The sequence below is a fragment of the Perissodus microlepis genome, chromosome 9 (assembly GCF_051167445.1).
Source record: "Perissodus microlepis isolate ML-2025 ecotype Zambia chromosome 9, ASM5116744v1, whole genome shotgun sequence".
NCBI lineage: Eukaryota > Metazoa > Chordata > Actinopteri > Cichliformes > Cichlidae > Perissodus > Perissodus microlepis.
In genome coordinates this window covers 29,574,974-29,597,737 of record NC_140469.1, presented here as the reverse complement: position 1 = coordinate 29,597,737, position 22,764 = coordinate 29,574,974, and the positions used below count along the sequence as shown (strand labels likewise).

Here is a 22,764-nt window from a genome sequence, read left to right as displayed (position 1 = left end):
AGTAGGTGTACAGGTAAGTTGTCTTGTGGCAACTGACGAACTGAAACAAATGAGCGTGCTGTGTGTACAACAGCGCGACAAACATTACCTGTCCTTTTATTAACTGCACAAGTAGTGCTGGTCATAGCTGCTGGCTATCTGTGTAAGGCTGTCATGGGTCTGTCCACCGTTTTAGGGAACATTTAGTTTTAAAGTAAGTTACAGAGCTTTTCCTGCCTTTCTGGGGGGCTTATATTTCACTAAAAAACGATCTAATATGCATGTCCACATAATTATGCATTATTATAATATTTTAAAAAAACACGCTGTATTTTAAAGAACATACATTAAGAAGCAGATTATATTAGATTTATATTTTAAATAAGACAAAATTAGGATTTTACAGCAGTAAAATTATTGTATCTCTACAGTTTAAAAACGTAATAAGCTTTGCCCCTGCACAGAGTGGATAGTGAAACAAATGGAATCATCATAAATACATTATTTCATATTTATTACTTCCCCCTCCTCATTGCTTTATTATTGTAGCTCTAGTAATAAATAATAATGTAAGGATTCTGGATCAGCACAGTGATGCCCATAGTATATACAGTATTCTGAAGAAGGTCTAAAATGTCACTGTGTGTGCGTGCATGTGTTGTTTTATTTAGATGGATTTTTAAAAAAAAATATTACTCATGATATAACATTGTCCAGACATGGCTGGTAATGACATGAGGAGGAAACAGTAGGAGCTGTGTGAGGCTACTAAAGGCAGTGCTATAACATTTTTCTGTCATCATTTTATTATAGATTAAGTGCAAGAGTTGTTAGGTGTGGATAATTAGATTATAGTTTATTGCAATAGCAAGTTGTGCCTTGTTGTCAGATAGACAGCAAGTGGAGAGTGATATATGAAAAGATGGGATGGAAGGAAGAAGAGAAGCAAAGAGTGATTCACAGGCAGAGTCTAGTTTATTTCTCACAGTTTTTGTTGCCTTATGGTTCCAAGCGCTGTCACCAATCTTTGCATTTTGTTATTATCTCATGACACTTGTTTAATCAGCTACCATCTCTCCTATGGACTTTTTAATGTCTACAGTCTCAGATCAACACAGCCCTGCCCTCCAGCACTATCAGCAGCAGGAACAGCAGAAACACCTCAACAGCAACATTGTACCCATCAGGTAAAACATAGGCTACGTTTGCTTTGCCTTGTCGCCACCTCACAACAGTGATATAGTATGATGCGATTCCATATTAGATTCTTGATGAATGTGTGTTGTTGTTATTCAGCCTGGTTCAATGTGCCCCTTTTTAACTTTGAGCACCCGCCCCTTTAAAAGTCTCTGCACGGCCCTGGTGGCTGTTGATCAATGGTCATGATTTGCATATTAATGATGAAGAAACTTATCTTACAGCTCATTGTTCATTCAGTGGGATGTTTTCGTCATTGTGCAAATGTACTGTTTACTAGGTTTGGGAAACCTGCAGTCAGCTGAGATTGAAGAAGTCACTTGCAACACTGAAAACGCCACGTCCAGATGAACAGAATCAATTATTTTGGTACAAACAATTCACCACAAAAAAGACTCAATATTCAGAAATGCTTTAAACTGTGCAGTAAATATGTATGACAAACTCAAAACATTGTAATTTAAAACATACTGCAAAACAGTGCTGGCTCTCATTTTAGTGGGAGTGCAGCTAGAATTTTACTTTGGAGGAAATGGGGTCAATGCAATTCTTAAGCACGTGTGCAAATCTCCGATGGATGGATGGAACTTTATTAATCCCTCGGGTCGGTTCCTCCGGGAAATTCAGTTTCCAGTAGCACAGCACCGACAGAAGTTGCATGTTACAGATACGCTAAGGGAAATGAGAGTAAGGATATAAGCACACAGCCCCACTCCACTGACAACTTGCTGTTGGCCAACACCCTCAACGACTTTTACTGCCGGTTTGATGAGACATCAAGCAGCCTTGACATCTCCACCTTCCCCAACAATAGAGACATCATCCCCCCACCTCCCCACTCCCACCAGCGCAGAGCCATCACCACCATCAAAGACTTCACCCACAGGAGCCCCCTCCTCACTCCACAGCTATGAGGATTTCACACCACCATCTTCCACTACAACCCTTCATATTCATGAAGCAGATGTGAGGAAGCAGTTTAACCCTTTAGACCTACCACAGAACCAAGTCTGCCTGAGCTTATCTTTATATTTTTACATGTTGTACTTCCATTTTTGGGAGCATTTCAAATTGCTATACATCGATACAACCATTATATCCCAAATTTTAATCATATGTATGCATTAAGTCAACAGTAACTACATAAATTGCAAAAGTGGTATTTTTACACACATTTCTAGTTAAAGAAATTTCAGAGGTTCATCCCTCAAAATTGTAAATGTAAAAAAGTTGCATAAAACAGTTTCCAACCAGACGAAATTAATTTTGAGTGTCTTCATAGTTTTATTTTTGAGATACACCAATTTGTTTATACTGCAGCCACCAACTTTGTAATTCTCATTTACATGACTTATTTAAACATTCTCCTCTTGAATGCAAAATTCTTAAAAACATCTTTTATTCTTTAAATGGTAAATGGCCTGCATTTGTATAGCGCTTTTCTAGTCCCTAAGGACCCCAAAGCGCTTCACACTACATTCAGTCATTCACCCACTGGCGATGGCAAGCTACATTGTAGCCACAGCTGCCCTGGGGCGCACTGACAGAGGCGAGGCTGCCGGACACTGGCGCCACCGGGCCCTCTGACCACCACCAGTAGGCAAACATGGGGTTAGTATCTTGCCCAAGGATATTTGGCATGCTGCCAGGAGGCAGCCTGGGATCGAACCACCGACCTTCTGATTAGTGGTTGACCTGCTCTGCCACCTGAGCTACAGCCACCCGATTTAGGAGTAAACAAATCTGAAAGCTGTTCCATCCCAAAAGAGTACAAAAATGTGTAGTTTATGATGTTCTAAAGGTTTCAGCATCTTTTTGAATTTGTCACATGAGGAAAGGTATGAGTGAGCTTTCGTAACGTACCGTGAGTGATGCTCGTCAGCACACAAACCCAGAGTTTCTCTACAGCAGGGGTGTCAAACTCCACTGCACAGGGGGCCAAAACTCAGGCACACTTTAGGTCGCGGGCCAAACAAGATAAACATTTTTTGAACACACTTAAACAATTTTTAAAACATAAATATGAATAAAAACAGACGGGAATATTATTCCAGAAAAAAAATAAGCTTAAAAAAACTTTAACTTTATATATTTTGCTCTTCATAAAAATATATCCTGTCAAAATTATGCAAGTTAGAAATATGAACATGCTGCCAAAAACCCCAGATTAAATAAATGAAAGCATACACAAGGTTGGAGCCACATATAAAGAGCTGGGGCATTACTTCAGGAATGGAACTAATAAACTGTGCGGGCCATTCAGTGTCATACTTTGCCTTGAGTGTCCCATTACAGTGGAACTCCATCTGAATCAGCACAGGTGCAGTTTTCACGTAAATGGGTTGCGAAGCAGCTCGAAATTCTCTTTTTGTGCTTCAAAGTCACCAAAGCACCGTGCGTACTCAGTGCGCAGTGCGCTCAGTTTATCAGCAAAGTGCGCCGACATGGTTCAACATTACTTGGCAACAGGGAAAGTGAGGCAAGTTGCACTGGTGCATTTGTGACAGCTTCACTTGAAATGCCTTCACCGCATCATACATGCCATGTCCATGAACTGACAGATTTCCTTGCTGAGAACAAAAACACTATTAAGAACTTTTCCCCAACTCAGCCAACGGACCTCTGTATGATAAGGAATGTCGGCAAACTCTGAATCTATTTCCCACATAAAAGACTGAAATTGACGGTGATTTAAACCTTCAGCTCAGATAAAATTTACGGTCGGCGTTACGGTGATCATTACATGCTCCATTTTAGGACTTTACCACACAGCCTTTCCTGGTGTGTGATCTGCTGTTAACTCACCGGTACATTTCTCCTCCTGCACATCTTTACTCTCATCCTGCCGACTTGTCCACTTTTTTTCACTGCACAACACCGGCGCTCCATCTGTTGTAAGTCCAACAAGTTTGTCCCAGGGCAGTTTCATGTCGGTTACACTTTGACATACGTTTTTAAAAATGTATTTTCCTGTCGTTGTCCCGTGCATCGATTTAATGTTCAATATTTCCTCTCCGCTGATGAAGATGGCCAGCTGTGCAATGTCCATCATGTCTATACTTTCATACACAGTATGCAATAAAGTTTTTGCTTCTTTCACACAACTGTGTTCCTAAATCAGTGGCCATCTCACAAACCCGATCAGCAATCGTATTTCTCCTCAGCCTCACATTTGCCAAAATCTGCGTTTTGTCTGGATAGCATCGCACAGCTTCATCAGAGTGGATGGGCCATCAGATCTCGCGGGCCTGATATGAATGTACGCTGGGCCAGTTTGAGTGTGTGCAGTGAGAATTCAGTCAAAGTATTTAACTGGGGTGTGAAAAAATAAGCTGAACTCTACAGCTTGTGTGGTGCCCTGTGGCTTTAGGTGCTGACAAGCCGTTTTCATTTACAGCCGTAAAATATCTCCACATGTTGCTCCTGTTTCTCTCCCTCTGCAGTCCAAATGCGTTTTCTGTGCGTAGCCGAGTCACGTGACGGCACAGTATCAAATCCCAGCAGGGCAGAAGAAGGGGGCGGAGCAAAGTGAGTCTGCCGCATAAGAAGAGGTGTTCGCACAGACAGAGCTGCTTCTTCATTCGCAGCGAGTAAAATAGTGACCTCGGAGGGGCATCGATCGTAAACCACTACCACTGTTTGGATCGATATCTGCATCGATCTGCCCACCCTTATCTCCTGGATCGTAGCTGCGATCAGCGTGAACCACGTGGGTCTCTGCTCCCTGATCTGTTTCCTGTGTTTGGAAAGAGTTCCAGCTTCATCGCGGAGTTTCTCTCGGTTTGTGGGCTCATCTAAAGGTAAGCACCGAGCTAACCTCAACACTAGATTTACTAACCCTTCTCAAATTCCTTGAACCAACACCTACTAAAATCACTGACTTTTTTATTTTCTGGTGCAAGTCCCGAGGTGTTAATCACCCCTGCTGAGATTTTTACAGGTCATATGCTCGATTTTCCTCATGCTTTTGTTGCGCAAACCACCCATTGTCTTTGAGGCCTGGCACATTTGCTTTCGCACACTGTAACGTGCGGTGGAGATGAAGCCAGCCGCGGAGGTGTGCGGGTGGATAGCGAATGAGCAACAGTTTCTGACTTTCCAAAAGTACTCATTTATTTAGAATATGAAAAATAAAAGTGCTACCTCTACCACACATTAGTCGAGAGCACACTAGTACGCAAACTGTAAGCTGTACATCTCCGTGTCTCCTGATGACACCAGACCAATGGATGCCCTTTTTAACTGTATTTTAGATATAAGATCTTGGATGGCAGAAAACTTTTTAGAGCTTAACCAGGACAAAACTGAAGTTTTAATCATCGGTCCTGAGGCTCAGAGAGAGAAACTCTTGTCTAAATTAGAGGCATTTTCACTATGTCCTTCGCTACAAGTGAAAAACCTGGGTGTTATTTTTGACTCTGAGCTTGGTTTTATCCCACATATTAAACATGTAACCAAAATTGGATTTTATCATCTAAAAAATATAGCCAGAGTCCGCCCTATTCTCTCTCGGGCCAACACGGAGATGCTGATGCATGCTTTTATTACCAGTCGCATTGATTACTGTAATGCCCTGCTCTCTGGTCTCCCCAAAAAGAATATTTCACCTTTACAACTTTTACAAAACTCTGCAGCTCGTGTGCTGACGAAGACCAGAGGGCGGGCCCACATTACACCGGTTTTAGAATGGCTGCATTGGCTCCCCGTGTGTTTCAGGATCGATTTTAAAGTTCTTTTATTGGTTTTTAAATGTCTTAATGGTCTTGGGCCTTCTTATCTCTCAGATCTGCTTCTACCATATGAACCCTCGCGGACCCTGAGGTCCTCTGGCACTGGCCTTTTGATTGTTCCTAAAGTCAGGACACATACTCACGGAGAGGCAGCGTTTCAGTGGTGTGGTCCTCGTCTGTGGAACAGCCTGCCGGAGGAGCTCAGGGCCGCAGAGAACGTACATGTTTTTAAGAACAGGCTCAAGACCCACCTTTTTAATTTAGCTTTTACTTAACGTTTATTTATTTTATGCTTATTTATTCTATCCTGTTATTCTATTATTAATTTAGACTTTACCTAATATTTATTGATTTTATTCTTATTCATTTTTTAATCTTCTTACTCTATTTATATTTATATTTATATTGTATCCCGTTCTTATTTATTTTATTGTTTTACCCTGTACATATCCTATTGTGTCATATCTCCAGTGTTTCCTCGGAGGGCTCTCTGCACCGGGGCTGTGATCGACCGTGGCTGCTGGGTCTCTGGGGGTCCTCTCAGCCTGGCTGGGGGGCTTCTTTGCCTCCCTCCTGTGTGCCCAGCCTGGAGGCTGCGGTCTGTGACCGGCTCCCGGTGCAGACGGCTCCCTGTTATAGTGTTTCCTCACTTGGCTCATGTGAACCCAGCCCAATTTTACTCTTTAAGTGTGTGTGGGGGGTGTGGTATGTGTGTATTCACATCATTTATGTTAATGAGAGTGTGGGGAGTGAGTTGGAGGGTGGGGTGGGGTGGGCTGCTTTTAACTATGTAAAGCACTTTGTGCTACATTTTTTTTTGTATGAAAAGTGCTTTATAAATAAAGACTGATTGATTGAAACACACGGGAGCATCCATTACAGGGAGAGTGCGAAGTTGTTCAGCCACTGGTTTCCTCTTTCTGGCGCAAAGTGGGCCAAACATAAAGAAGAGAGACGGACTCGTGACAGAAAAGCTGATCATTAAGCAGTTTCATGATTGAAGTAGCAACAGCAGAGGGAGAGAGAGAGGGGCAGTCGCTCCATATATCGGTTGTTAAGCTTAACGTGGGAATGCTTTACAAACATTCAAAGGTGAACTTACACACTAGCTTTACTTCTCTCTCAAATCATTGTTAGAAGTCCAGTCAAACAATGATTTTTTTGATTACACGTACGCGGGAGAGGTCTGCAGCGCCACTCACAGAGATCTCAACTAGGAAGCACACATCACACTATTTTTGTATATTAAGGTCCAGCCTCACAATACGTTAGCAGATATCATAATATACACCAGTTACAGTTAGAAACAGTTAGACACATTTCCTTTTTTAACTCTCTTGACTTCTATAACAATTAAAAACCCTCTTCACCGTCTCACACTCTGTGTGTTTCCTGCCGTTATTTTCTCCTCATACATGTCTCTGAAACATCCTGTGCTAATCTCACTGAACAGGTGTACGGGCACTTTGCAGGCCAAATGTCTCTAATCTTTGCCCTAGAAACGTGTTTGCATTGACCCTCAAAAGACTCATAGCCATCTCTCATGAGCACATTTGCAATGTATGTATGAAAATGAGTATAACTACTTATTTAATGAAAGCTTTTCACAAAGTGCCACTAATAAAAGCCCGGTTAGAATAATGTGTTTCCCACAACTCACTGCCTCTGTTTGTTTCTCTGTCACTGCAGGACCAACGTGGAGCGAGAAGTCAGCGCTCTCAGGAGGCCGACAAACCTCACAGAAGAAAGGGAGAGAAAAAATACAGCTGTAAAAGCTTCCCTAAAAATGCATCAGGTCATCCACAGTGGAGAGAGACCGTTCAGCTGTGACGAGTGTGGAAAGTCTTATATACAGGCTTCACACTTAAAAAGACACAAACTGATCCACAGTGGAGAGAGACCGTTCAGCTGTGGAGACTGTGGAAAGTCTTTTACTGCGTCTGGAAGCTTAAAAAGACACCAACTCATCCACACTGGAGAGAGACCGTTCAGCTGTGGAGACTGTGGAAAGTCTTTTACCCACTCTGGACACTTAAAAACACACCAACTCATCCACACTGGAGAGAGACCATTCAGCTGTGACGACTGTGGAAAGTCTTTTACTCAGTCTGGAAGCTTAAAAACACACCAGGCCATCCACACTGGAGAGAGACCGTTCAAGTGTGATATTTGTGGAAGGTCTTTTTCCTCAGCTTCATACTTAAAAACACACCAGCTCATCCACAGTGGAGTTAAAGCGTACAGCTGTGATCAGTGTGGCAGAGCTTTTACTCAAACTAACAGCTTACAGAATCATCTAGTTACCCACTCTGGAATTAAGGCATACAGCTGTGACATTTGTGGAAAAACTTTCAGTCTGAAACAGAGCCGAAATACACACCTACGCATTCACACCGGACATGATGTGTACAGCTGTAGTCAGTGTGGTAAACAGTTTGCTACAAACACAGAGTTACAACGCCACATGTTTACCCACTCTGAGGAACGACCTTATAAATGTGACTTGTGTGCGAAGACTTTTAAATCTCCTCGTTATCTGAAAGCACACCAAAAGATCCACACCAGAAAGACTTTACAAGTGCAGTTACTGTGAGGTATGTTTATATATGTTTATATTTTTATCTTGTCAGCCTGACTATTTGAAACAACTCTGCTTATCAAGTTGTGTTAGCATGTTAGCAATTTTACTGCATGGAAAAACACCTCTGAATGATTATTCAGACTCTAATCACATGTTTTTAGTGTTTGAGGATTGTATTACTGTTATTGTAGCATTAAACTAGTATTAATTTAATGTTTTTACTCTTATCGTTTTTATAGCACTTTAAATTGAGCTGATGAGCTAAGGTAAACAGTAAAATGTAATTGGACTTTGGCAGAGATGCTCTTTATTTCAGGTGATGTTCAGGGTGAAAATGTTGAAGGACTGACTTACACTGTGTTTGTGTCTTTGTTTAGAAGCAGAGCGACACAGATGGATCCAGTTCTCAACCCTGTCATCACTGTGGGAAAGACTTTTTGTGACCTTTGTGGAAAAACTTTGTCATCAAAAGACCCTAAAAATACATCAACGTAGACACACTGGAGACAATGAACTACTGTAAAGAATGTGGGAGAGGCTTCACCAGACCAAAGGACTTCAAACAATATGAACTCCTTCACAGTGAGGTTAAAAAGCACGTCTGCGATCAGTGTTGGTCATCCTCCATCCGTGCACATCAGCTTCAAAAGCGAGTCCACACGTGAGAGAAACCAAACAAGTGCAGACACTGTGACAGAGTTCAGGTAGAGTCTCCTGTAAAGATCTGATGAGGCAGCTATGAATGAAAATGTGCCTCGTTACATTTTAAGCTTTCTAAATTGTTCTACTGTAGTGTTCATGTTGAGTGGTTAGCTTTGTTCCAGCAGTTGAATTAAAAAATCTGTTTCCTTTCATAATGTTTTTAATGAATGCATCGATCCATGTTTTCTGCAGTTTTTTTCAGCTTGTTTGTGTTATGAAATCTTGCAACAGTTAAACCAAAATTTTATATGTTAAATAAAGAAATGGTTTACTGACAAAGAGTTTGAGCCGTGATGTCATTTCCTGTAAATCAGAGCAACACCTGAAGTTACCAATGTTTAAAGTCATAGTCAAATTATGTGTCAGCATGACCTTGTGAAAACTGCTTGGCGCTGCTTCACTATGTTATCTGCTAACTGTTAGGGCGTAGAAGGACGAAACTCCCAGGATGACCAGTGGCAGGACCTTCCTGGTGCAGAGTTGTGTGTGGGGGGGTATAAAGGAGAAGCTGAGGCATCCCAAGGTTAAAGCTGGCATAACTGAACTTTAATGTTTGATGTGTGTTTTGGCTCTCCTGCCCGCAGTAATTAATAGCTTGAACACAGCAGAGCTTGATATAAAGACCTGGGTGACAACTAGCTTTCTGCTGCTGATTATACTTGGCCCTAAAATAGGGTTTTCATTCATTTAACCCGAAAAATATATTTACAAAAGCAATTAATGTTAAGCTCATAAAAAAGGTCAAAGAAACAAAACTGAACTCAGGCAAAGAACTGCAAACTTAACAAACCAAATGACTGCACAAAGAATTATAACTGACCTAAGCAAACATAACTGACCTAAACATGAAATGGCACAGAAGGGTATATATAAAGTCTGATCAGACCACTATGACACACGAGGAGTAACTAAACAAACCACAATTGTAAACAACAAACATGGCAGTACAGTCTGGTTTGTTAATAAACTAAACACCAAAGAAGGAAATCAAAACTACTAAACCCTAAAATCAAACATTAAGTACAAATACTTTGTTTTAAAAGTAGAATGGGAAGCAGAGCCTTCAGTTTTCAGGCCCCTCTTCTGTGGAACCAGCTTCCAGTTTGGATTTGTGAGACAGACACTATCTCTACTTTCAAGATTAGGCTTAAAACTTTCCTTTTTGCTAAAGCAGGCTGCCGGGGATTCCCATGATGTATTGAGTTTTTCCTTTCCAGTCACCTTTCTCACTCACTATGTGTTAATAGACCTCTCTGCATTGAATCATATCTGTTATTAATCTCTGTCTCTCTTCCACAGCATGTCTTTATCCTGTTTTCCTTCTCCCACTCCAACCGGTCGCAGCAGATGGCCCCGCCCCTCCCTGAGCCTGGTTCTGCCGGAGGTTTCTTACTGTTAAAAGGGAGTTTTTCCTTCCCACTTCCCACTGAGGATAGTAGGCGAGTCCAGGTACGTACGTTCTTTTAGAGCAGAGCTACAGATTAAAAATGCCCAAGGCGAAGCGGTCTAAAGTCTGGCTGTACTTCACAGCAAAATATGCAAACTCAGCAGCCTGCAACAAGTGCTTCAAGTTGATACTGTCAAAGGAAGTAACACCTCAAATCCGTTGAAACACCTGGCGACGCATAGCATTTTTTTTAAAAGACGAAAAATGCACCGTATTTGATAGCTTGCTGCGAGACCTCACACCGAGCGCATCTACTGCGGGTGTGGTGCCTGTTATCGGACCCGGAGTTAGCAACATCCCCCAAAAACCCGAAGAGGAGAGTCCTGGCCCCTAGCCCTGCCAGTGTAGCAGAACTGATAAGGATGATGGCAGCAGCAGCCGTTCTTCTCTGCGTGAGTAGCTTAATGTTGTTCGTGTATAATTTACGTTGAGTACTCTAGCCACGTTATTAAATTAATGCATGTAAGGTGAACTAGCAAACACCGTCGTAGTTACATGCAGCTGTCTTCTTGTTTGATGGCAGATGCTCCCTTCACCCTGGCCAAAAAGGCTAAAATGACCAAAGAAAAAATGGAAAACAGTTAAACATGAGAGGTTTTTGGATAAAGTTTGTGTTTTTCCCATTATTTAAGCACTGTTTCCAGCCAAGAGTGATACCATATATGCCCTCTAGCTGCAGAAAAGGCAGAAAAATTGTTATCTTTTTACAAAAAAACAGCTGAACATGATAGGTTTTTGGACCAATTTTGTCTTCTCCATTCTTTAAGCACCAGTTTGAGCACCGTTTAAGCACCGGCACCGTTTCAAAAGTACCGGTTTGGCACCGGTATCGGATAAAACCTAAACGATACCCACCCCACACCCAAGGTTTAAAATTCTGCCTGCAAATGTCAGAGGTGTACTCGTCTGTGTCCATATTTTCTCCAGCATACGGGGGATTCCCATCATAATGAGTCTTTTGGTAAGAGATGATAAAGAACCTAATCAAAATTTTCCATCCAAATTCCCTCCATCTTTGTGAGGTAGTGCATTTCCATTGTTGTTTCCATATTTGAGTCCATTCATCCTGTGTTATGCACACTAGTAGTAGTAGTAGTAATAGTAATCCAGTCTAAAAGTAATAAATTAATGAACAGCATCACTCTGAGACGGGATATTTTCAGATGTTTAGAGATATTGCGCATATGAAATAAAGCAGCTCTACATATTTGTATAATGTCCTGGTCAAATATTACTCCAAGACTCTGACAGTGTTACTGGAGGCCAAGGTAATTCCATCCAGAGCAAGTATCTGGTTAGATATTATATTTCTAGGAATTCTAGGGCCACGTACAATCAGCAGCAGAAAGTTAGACATCACCCAGGTCTTTATATCTTTAAAACATATTAGGCATTTAATTAATTGGTGTGTGTTACCTGGTTTTATGGATAGACAAAGCTCAGTGTCATCTGCATAGCATCTACTGCAGGGGTCCCCAATCTCAGTCCAGTGTCCCTGCAGGTTTTAAATCTCACCCTGGGTCAACACACCTGTATCACATGATTAGCTCATTACCAGGCCTCTGGAAAACTTGGGCTGTGTCCCAATTAAGAGACCGCTCGCTTGAAGTATGTGCACTACGCGTACTACGTACAGTGCGTACTATAAGTACGAGAAGTGCGGAAGTGAGAGGCTTGTGAAATGGGACGTTCTAGCCTTTGTTGCGCTGTTCAGGTTGCCTAGCAACCATGATACTAACCGCGAGAAACGTTACATACAACTTTGTGTGACAGAAATGAAGGAGATAAATGTTTTGCTGGTCATTCATTTTTGTCATGACATCACTTTGATTAGTTGAGTATCTGAGGCTGAGACCACGGGACTGTAAAACATGATTGTTGGGCTTCATTTCTGTGCTGAACAGTCATTTCAAGATTAGTTAGTAAATAACAATTAGTTAATGTTGTTCATGAGACTAAAATCATCTCACTGTTGTAATGTAAATATAATATAGCCAATATTATATGTATTGTCAGATCATTATGATATATCTATATCGATCGATCGATCAATAGATGTATTACAGGATATATTACAGCAGTGAGCTTGAACTCTGGGTCAAAGATTCAAGTTGCAGTTATTTATATTTCCTATCACCTTAAATCTTCACTCAAAGTACCTTTGACCGTGTATATATATTGATGTATTATACATAAGAGACAAATATTGTTCGTTTAATATGTTGGCATTACTAAATTTGGCTCAATGCTTACATATATGTGTAAAAACAAAATTTACGAGCTGTAATAACTGTGTCTGATAGAATGAAGAGTAGACTGATATATTAAATATTCCTTTATTGGGTAAGAAAATTAGACCATGTCATAACTGCTTGAAGTCATACAGAATAGATATCAGAGCCTTAAACAGGCTGACTTCTGCTAAATGGGTCAAACTGGGCAGGAAGTATTCAAACACATAACATCCTTATAGAATATGATGTAACACTATCGATCAACTTACCTCAGAATATATAAAGCATATAAACAATTACAGCAATATGATGCAACAAACACAGCAGTGCTCCTAATCCAAAATACTCAAAGCTTCATAGAACTGAAACAAACATTTATTTTTAGCTCCATTCTGCTGCTGTTACATACTTTAGGTTTCTGAATATTAAACTTGTTTCTGCCTTTCATAGTGTGTAACTTGAAGGCCCTGAGTACTTTCTCCCACACTGAAAACACTGGGAGGATAAAATTATTTGAACATTACCTAATAAGACTGATTCAGGACAGACAATTAGTTATTGTAAACTTTTCTAGCAGTCCTTCACAAACAGGGAACAGTCTGTCTATTCTCTCCATCTGTCAGCTGCTGCTGGCTCTTCCTCCTCCTCTTCCTCACACACTGCTGAGTTTGTCCTGGTGGATCATCAGGGGTGCAAAGCCTCACAGATGATGTGCAGCAGTGGGTCCCTCAGTCTGTCCTCACTCTGGACACTTGCAGTTGTCACACATGGAAATCAAATGTGTGATAAGCTGCAGGATTCAAACACAAGTGTAACTTATAAATACATGTTCATACTTTTATTACACAATCAGAGAGAAAGAAACAGAGAGAGAGTGCAGGACAGACAGACAGGTGACAGTCTCAGGTGTATACACTGCTACAAAACAGCACAAGAGAAGCAGGATTTAGTGTTTGTGTTATTACGAGTGCTAAACAAGAAGAGTTCCCAGATGGTACAGTGGACACATGTGTGACTGCTGTGATTAAAGCATCTTTCTTTCAGCTTAACGAGTGAACCGTCAGCTCGTTCAAACACATGTTAAAGTCCGTTTGGCTCGACACCACCGAACAGAGGCAGCAATATAACATAGCTAACATTAACAGTGCAGTGAATCCTGCTTGTGCCGTGATATTCAGGACTGCAAACTGAGCAGCATCACTGACTTTCAGCTTGTTGTGTTTGTGGATATATGACTGACTTTAATTATCCATAAAATCATCACATTCTCTGTAAGATTAAGGGTGACTATTGAACGGCGTATAAAGTAAAGGCTTTAAAACAAAGTAAACGCTGAAAGTACAAACATCACTAATGTCACATAACTTTGCCGACATGTGGCCAACAGTAATGTTTTAATGTTCTTCATTATTAAACATTTGCACATAAATAAGTGACATATTATTCAGTACTTACTTTTATCAGTTTACTCCTCGGCCGCTCCGCTTCTGCCGTCTGTGGCAAAATTATCCACACCGACTGCCGTGCTATGAATTGTGGGATATATTGGGCCACGAAGTCTACACCACCACATTCTTAAATTTCAGGGAAATGAAGGACGCATTTGAGGGCCACATTTCGAGCAGCCTTTGAATTGGGACAGCCTTCGTTGCGTCGCTGTGATGTAATCGGCCTTAAAATGCTGCCTTTAAGGCTGCAGACCCTGAATTGGGATACAACCTCAGTGAGAGAGAAAGGTGACTGAGGAAGAAATACTCAATGCATCATGGGAAACCCCCAGCAGCAACCACCTATTGCAGCATACCTAAGGGAAGATTCAGGGTAGCCTGTCTAGCCATAACTATATGTTTTAGTAAAAGGGAAAGTTTTAAGCCTAAACTTAAAAGTAGACACAGTGTCTGCCTCACCAATCCCAACTGGGAGACAGAGGGGCCAAAAAACTGACGTCTCTGCCTCCCATTCTACTTTTAAATACTAAAGGAACAAGAAGTAAGCCCTGTCAGTATTCTTGCTGCAGCAATTTTAGATTAACTGAAGGCGTCTCAGCGAGTTTTTCGGACATCCTGATAGTAGCAAATTACAGTAGTCCAGTCTAGAAATAATAAATGCATGGAGTAGTTTTTGAGTGTCACTTTCACAGGATACTCCCAGAAGATGGAAGAACGGCTCTCAGCCAACGACCCTGCGACAGTGTGGAGGGACCTGCAGGAAATCACCAGCTACAGACGCCCCCCACCCACTGTTGAAGCAAACAAAGACCTGGCCAACGAGTTAAACACATTCTACTGCAGGTTTGAGACGGACAGACTCACACGCCTCACCCTCCCCTCCCCAGAGACACTGCTTCAGACACTGACCCCCAACACACCTTCCATCTCTCCCCCCTTCACCCTCACCCTCCCCATTCCAGTCTCAACGACCACCCCCACCCTGCCCAATCCAGACTCAAGGACCTCCATCACACCTCTCACCCCCCTTTCCTCCTCCCTGAAACTCAGAATACACACTGAGGATGTGAGCCGACTATTTTAGAAACAGAAGCCCAGGAAAGCCCCCGGACCAAACAGCGTCTCACCCTCCTGCCTCAAAACCTGTGCTGAACAGCTGGCTCCCATCTTAACGCGCATCTTCAACGGATCCCTGGAGCTGTGTGAAGTTCCATCCTGCTTCAAAGGACTGAATGACTACAGACCTGTCGCCTTGACGTCTGTGGTCATGAAATCCTTCAAACGACTGGTGTTAGCCCATCTGAAGGACATTACAGGCCACCAGCTGGACCCTCTGCAGTTTGCCTACCGGGCAAAGAGGTCGGTGGATGATGCAGTGAACATGGGGCTGCATTACATCCTGCAACACCTCGACCGCCCGGGAACTTATGCCAGGGTCCTGTTTGTGGACTTTAGTTCGGCTTTTAACACCATCGTGCCTGAACTTTTCTCTTCCAAACTCTCCCAGCTCAGCATGTCACCAGCTACCTGTCAGTGGATCACCAGCTTCCTGACAGACAGAAAGGAACAAGTGAGGCTGGGGGAGATCACCTCTGAAACTCGGTCCCTAAGCTTCACATCATGGACGTCCAGCCGAAAAATCAGCTGTCATGTCAATATAGACCAACAACTTCTGAAGAGAGGCAGTGCCAACAAAGCAAACTCTGATAAACTGAGCAAGTCAAACCACAACTTTAAAAGATTATTTTCCGAAATTAATCTTTTTTATATCTCAAACACAAATCAGAATTTTTGATACCTACAGCAACTTTGTTAAAATATAAAAGATTTTAAAGATGATATTTTTTTTATAAATTTCAGGTCAGAATTTTCAGTAAGCTGCAGGAACCCTGTTCAGTGTCAGAACAGCCAAGTCTCCTCTGATAAACCTCCATCTGTGTCACTGAGAACATTTGTCACGTCAGTTTTTGGTTTGATATACAGGAAATGACATCATGGATCAAACTCTTTGTCATTAAACTATTTCTTTATTTAACATTTCAAATTCTGGTTTAACTGTTGAAGGATTTCATAACACAAACAACCTGAGCAAACCCCCCCCCCCAAAAAAAAAAAACATCTTCAGAACACATGGATCAAAATACATTCAATAAAAACATAATAAGAGGAAACAGATTTTTTGATTCAACTGCTGGAACAAAGCTAACCACTCAACACCAACACTACAGTAGAACAGTTTAGAAAGCTTAAAATGTAACGAGAGGCACATTCATAGCTGCCTCATCAGATCTTTACAGGAGATTCACTCTGAACTCTGTGGAGCCTGATCTCAAGGGTTTTAAGTCTGACCCTGAAACCAGACGAGGATCTTTCTGTCTCTGCAGATTCACCGTGATCCAGAGATGGGAGTGATTTCAGTCCTGCATGATCACGCTGATGTTTGCATAGAGCAGACAATGAGGTGAATTTTTTGGCACATTGGTAACAGTGAAAGAGTTTATTAGTAACGTGGGATCGTTTGTGTGTGGAATATGAACTGAGATTCCTGAAGCTCTTGTCACACTGGTCACAGCTGTAGTTTCCTTCCATGTGTGTACGTTCATGAAGGTTACGACTACCTGAATGTGAGAAGCTTTTGTCACAGTGTCTGCACTTGTATGGTTTCTCTCCTGTGTGGACTAATTTGTGTTTTTTAAGATGACTTGCAGTGGTGAAGGATGACCCACACTGATCACAGACGTGCTTTCTAACCCCACTGTGATAGAGTTCATGTTGTTTTAACTCACTTGTTGTGGGGAAGCCTCTCCCACATTCTTTACAGTAGTTCATTTTGTCTCCAGTGTGTCTACGTTGATGTCTTTTTAGGGTGATTTGATGTCTGAAACTTTTCCCACAAAGGTCACAACGAAAGTCTTTCCCACCACCACAGTGATGGCAGGGTTGAGAACTGGATCCATCTGTGTCGCTCTGCTTCTAAACAAAGACACAAAGACAGTGTAAGTCAGTCCTTCAACATTTTTATTGCTAATGTCACCTGAAAAAGACAAAAAACAAAACATCATCTGTGTCAACATCCAGGACTAAGACAAGACAAGAAATAAAATAACATCCATTTACTTTTTGCATTATAATACTCAGCTTAATGTGTTGCAAAAACTATAATAGAAACAATACTACAATAACACTAATGTAATTCTCAACTGCTACCACTAAAATACTGTAATTCAAATCTGAATAATCACTCAGAGCTGCTTTTCGATGCAGCAGAAATGCTAACATGTTGCTAACAGATGTTTCAGAGAGTCAGACTAAAAACACAAGATAAAAATAAAAATACATACCTCACAGTAACTGCACTTGGAGAGTGTCTTTCTGGTGTGGATCTGTTGGTGATCTTTCAGGTAATATGGAGTTTTAAAAGTCTTCTCACACAGGTCACATTTATAAGGTCTCTCCTCGGAGTGGGTAATCATATGGATTTGTAAGTTTGTGTTTGTAGCAAACTCTTTGCCACACTGACCACAGCAGTACACATCATGTCTGGTGTGAATGCGTAGGTGTGCATTTCGGGTTCCTACCCGGCTGAAAGTTTTTTCACAAATGTCACAGCTGTATGCCTTAATTCCAGAGTGGGTAACTAGATGCCTCTGTAAGTAGCTACTGAGAGTAAAAGCTTTGCCACACTGATCACAGCTGTACGCTTTAACTCCACTGTGGATGAGTTGGTGTCTTTTTAGAGCAGTCTTCCAGGAAAAAGACTTTCCACACAAGTCACAGCTGAACGGTCTCTCTCCAGTGTGGATGACCTGATGTAACCTTAAAGCGTTCTTCTCAATAAAACCCTTCCCACAATCATCACAGCTGTACGCTTTAACGCCACTGTGGATGCGTTTATGATATTCCAAGATATCCTTCCGAGAAAAACACTTCCCACACTGATCACAGATGTACGCTTTAACTCCACTATGGATGAGTTGGTGTGTTTTTAGGTGTGCATGTTGGCTAAAATCCTTTCCACACTCATCACAGCTGTATGGTTTAACGCCACTGTGGATGCGTTTATGATGTTCCAAGCCTGCCTTCTGAGAAAAACGCTTCCCACACTCATCACAGCTGTACCCTTCAACTCCACCGTGGAGGAATTGGTGTGTTTTTAAGCTTCCAAACTGGGTAAAAGACTTTCCACACTTGTCACAGCTGAACGGTCTCTCTCCAGTGTGGATGAGTTGGTGGGTTTTTAGTGAATTCTTCCTAGTAAAATCTTTCCCACACTCGTCACAGCTGTATTTCTTCTCCCCCTTTCTTCTGTGAGGCTTGTCGGCCTCCTGAGAGCGCTGACTTCTCGCTCCATGTTGGTCCTGCAGTGACAGAGATACAAACAGAGGCATTGAGTGAAATGTAGGGCTGGGCATCAACACTGATTTCGATTCGGGGAAATTTTGCCTCAGACACTCAGAAATATTAGAATTCTGATCACTATGTACTTATCAGTACATATCCATATTTTATATTTCTAAAATGAAAGCTGACATGTGTGAGACTTCATCAGAGGTGTAAGCATCACAGCAGATGCCTTTGTGTCAAAGTAACTGAGGATAAAACAGAAAAACATGAAGGAGAATTTTCTGGCCTGGGTTTAAAAATATTCTGCAGTGGATCAAACACGAAAGAAAACCATTAATCAACATATGAACATTACCTGATGCTGCTGAAGTGAAGCAGAGCAAAGTTACAGAGGTTTTATTAGAAACACAGCTAAACTTTTTGCATAATTTTAAAAAGTTTACATTTGTTCTGTATTGAACAGCAGAAATGAGGCTTTGTTGCTGGGAGTGAAAAAAAAAAAGAAACAAACAAAGAAAACAATAACAAAAAAGAAACAGCACCCGACAGCGCTGTAAACAACGGTCTTCTTTTGCTGCTGGTTCAGTCAATTATGTTTGGAGAGTGACAAAACCCGCAGCTTCAGAATCTAGCGCCAAGAAAGATGTAAACATAAAGGAACTGCGAACGCATCAGAATCGGTGAGCTGCCGGCTTTCAGCCCCGACGGCACGGACGTCTTTGTTTACGTCTTTGTGCAGAATCCGTGTTCCTGCTCTCATTTACTGTTTTAGCTGTTTGGTGGTTGTTGAAATTTTCTGAGGTTTAACCTGAGATTCTGGCGTTTTGGGCAAAATTAATTTATATTTAAAAATCAATTCAGGATTTTAATGAATTGATATCATGTTATCCAAGCTAGAATCAATTTTAATTGATAATCAAAACCCTCCCCCAGTGAAATGCAGTCGTGAAACAAACTTTCATTACTTGAAGCTTTTCAACACAGTCCTCTTTGGTGACATCTGCTGGTCAAAATATGAAGAGCAGCTTGAATCTACAAATTATAATGAAGCGCTTCATTATGTTTAGTATCATGTGACAGTTCTGTCTGATATCAGGCTACTGTTGTGTTGCTTTGCACATGTATTTTTTGTGTGATTAAAAAGGTTTTGAAATTTCCTTAATAAATAATTTTGACGAATATCCTTTTTTAAACATGTGCTGTGGTGTGGTTTCTCTTTGCTTGTGACTTCTTGATGTTTGGAAACATAATAGATATAAAATAAAATAAAAACAGTGTATAATAAAATACAGCACAGTCATATAACAGGTTGGGAGGATGAGAGTTTTAGACGTGACTGATTATTTGGTGAAACTGTGATATTTTCCTCACCTTCTGTGTTGAGCTCATTGTTTCCTCTGTAGTGACTCAGCTGAGTCCAGATGGCTGAAAATGTTCCTCTGCTGCTCCGTCAGACTCTTCTCCTCCTGCTGATCAGCTGGGACACAAAACAGATCTTTGTTAGGCTCCACACTGCACTGAAGAGTCAAAGTGTCTCATATGTTCATCTGACAACACAAAGTACAAATTTCACTCTGATTGCTTGTAGAAATCTTGTGAGACGTGTTGTGCTGCAAAGTGAGGAAACTCTCTCACTCACTTATACTTCAGGAGGAACTTTGTGACATTGGCTCTAATATTCTAAGCAGCCCTTTACTATGACAGGGCCAGAAAGTCCTATTTGAAGGTTTGGGAGAAGGACCATGTTAAAGGTGGATTGTGGTTTATACACTTTGTTGTGAGGCTGTAAGAGCCTGAGAAGGTGTCCTGAATGAACCTCTAAAACCAGTTTTCAGCTAATGACTCTGCTTCAGTCTGGAAAACAGCAACTACAAGTTTAAAGACTCCATCAACAATTCACACCCAGCAACAGCCTGAACAGCTCCTCCTGTGGTTTCCACAAACAGGGACAGACCTGTTACTCCCCCACCCCACACTTTCAACTCCTTCAGCCCCCCAGTCCCACCACCTCCACCATGTAAACAGACTCTTTAACATACAGACCCCAACAAAGCAGCTGAACCAGACTCAGTGTCTCCATCATAAACCATACAGTGGATCGCAATATGAAGCAGTTTAAGACGACTGTTGCTGTGAACTTTCACTATAGAAAGAAAACTGAACAGAACATCTGAATTCACTCGATGCTGAACATTCATTTCATAGAAAAAAGAATTGTAATTATACTCAGATCTACCTGTGCTTTAATGATGGGGCCTTTAAACTTACACATTCAACAGTTTTAACCAGCTTTCCTTCCTGCTTTGACTGCAGCTGTGTTTGACACAGGAAGACATTATTACCTTCTTCAATATTATACTTTATTCTTTTTGGGGGAAGTGCAGCTTTAAACCTTCACATGATTCAAGTCAACCAAAAAAATCAATCAGAATGATCACAAGTGGACAAAATTTGTGTAGATAAAATGAAATAAAACCCAACATTCAATCCACAACATGATTAAAACATGATTCTCCCAAATCACCAAGAGCTGCACATTAACCACCACAATATATTTTTATTCTCTGTGCTTTCAAATATGAACACTGTTTACTTTCATCTCTGTTTCATTCGTTTTTGTTAACATCTTCCTGTGCATCACTTTACAGCAGCCAGACTCATTTAAATGAGACTTTGTAGGAGTTCACTTCCTCTCCTGTGTTCATCCACAGCAGCTGGACAATAAAGTTTATTGTGACCCTGATACTGCAGCAGATCGCTCTCATCCATTTCCTGTTATCACTTCAAATAGAAATGAGGCTGTAGAGGTTTGGAGCATGCAGAAAAACAGCTGCAGGGACAATGAAAAGACTTTTCTGCTCCAACTTTCTGCCAGCAAACGCTCAACTTCTCCCAGCAAGCTGAGCTAATGATTAGTTGGTGTTTTTCTCCAAACACTCTCTCACTCTTCTCTCAACGTGTTCACAATAAACTGTGAACAGACACCGAGGAGAGCAGCAGAAGACCTCATTCAGGAGCTAAACTCAACATGAACTGAACTCACAGTAAAGTTAGCTCGGTGCTTACCTTTAGATGAGCCCACAAACCGAGAGAAACTCCGCGATGAAGCTGGAACTCTTTCCAAACACAGGAAACAGATCAGGGAGCAGAGACCCACGTGGTTCACGCTGATCTCAGCTACGATCCAGGAGACAAGGGTGGGCAGATCGATGCAGATATCGATCCAAACGTTGGTAGTGGTTTATGATCGATACTTTGGTTTGTTTCTCTTCTGTAGGTTCACTTCTTTACTGGCTGTGGATGAAAAAGCCGCTCTGTCTATGCAAACACCTCTTCTTATGGGGCAGACTCACTTTGCTCCGCCCCCTTCTTCCTGCCCTGCTGGGATTTGTTACTGTGCTGTCACGTGACTCAGCTACTCACAGAAAACGCATTTGAGCTGCAGAGAGAGAGAAAGAGGAGCATCATGTGGAGATATTTTACGGTTGTAAATGAAAAGGCTGGAGAACAGATGGAAGGCATGTCAGCACCTAAAGCCACAGGGGACCACAACAAGCTGCAGAGTTCAGCTTTCAAGTCGTTTGTTTGCAGGGTTGAATGTTCTCCAAAAGTTGATTCTGTTCATATGGAACGGTACGTCCAGATAAACAGAATCAACTTTTTGAGTTTTATTCACCTGGATGATTGAGCATGCATCTATGGAACTCCAAAGTGTTCAAAATTAAAAAAATAAATAGGTCAAGATGAAATAAATAACCTTATGAGGTGTTCGTTCAGGAAATGTCTGTGAAGTGCAGCTGCATGTAACATGAGTAATACAGTCACTACAAGTGGATGAAATGCTAATTAAAGAAGGAGTGTAAGAGCTGATATTTCTGTGGACATTATACAAGCACTACATGGCGCAAGTTTTTGGACAGCTGGAAAAATACCCGGAGAACAACCCGGAAATATCTTGATGCATATGGAACTCCAAAGTGTTCAAAATTAAATAAATAAATAGGTCAAGATGAAATAAATAACTATGTGAATAAATAAGACACAGATATGTAATGTGAGAATGATATTGTGAAATCATGGAACACATTTTGAAAAAAATGCT

At 41.4% G+C, this 22,764-nt stretch overlaps 1 protein-coding gene and 1 pseudogene across 3 annotated transcripts; one reads left to right on the top strand and one right to left on the bottom strand.

Annotated features, from left to right (window-relative positions):
• Positions 1-1,944: 1,944 nt before the first annotated feature.
• On the top strand, positions 1,945-9,470 carry LOC146380763 (uncharacterized; annotated as a pseudogene). Its single transcript, XR_014801343.1, has 3 exons — positions 1,945-2,142; positions 7,596-8,500; positions 8,865-9,470. The product of XR_014801343.1 is annotated as an uncharacterized LOC146380763 (transcript).
• Positions 9,471-16,403: 6,933 nt separating this feature from the next.
• LOC146380762 (uncharacterized) lies at positions 16,404-22,029 on the bottom strand. 2 transcript variants are annotated; one of them, XM_084940069.1, is made up of 4 exons: positions 21,729-22,029; positions 20,034-20,139; positions 17,660-18,676; positions 16,404-17,291 (listed from the first exon to the last, which is right to left on the bottom strand). In XM_084940069.1, exons 2-4 carry the CDS (start codon positions 20,049-20,051, stop codon positions 16,602-16,604), a joined length of 1,725 nt encoding a protein of 574 aa, XP_084796195.1. In that variant the 5' UTR covers positions 20,052-20,139; positions 21,729-22,029; the 3' UTR covers positions 16,404-16,601. The 2 variants fall into 2 exon arrangements, with proteins under 2 accessions (XP_084796195.1, XP_084796194.1); XM_084940068.1 differs by lacking the exon at positions 21,729-22,029 and having other exon boundaries at positions 20,034-20,454.
• Positions 22,030-22,764: the final 735 nt, after the last annotated feature.

Coding starts and splice junctions, on each gene's coding strand:
- LOC146380762 (XM_084940069.1), bottom strand. Junction 17,292..17,659: donor CCAAGTGCAGTTACTGTGAG/GTATGTATTTTT, acceptor GTCTTTGTTTAG/AAGCAGAGCGACACAGATGG.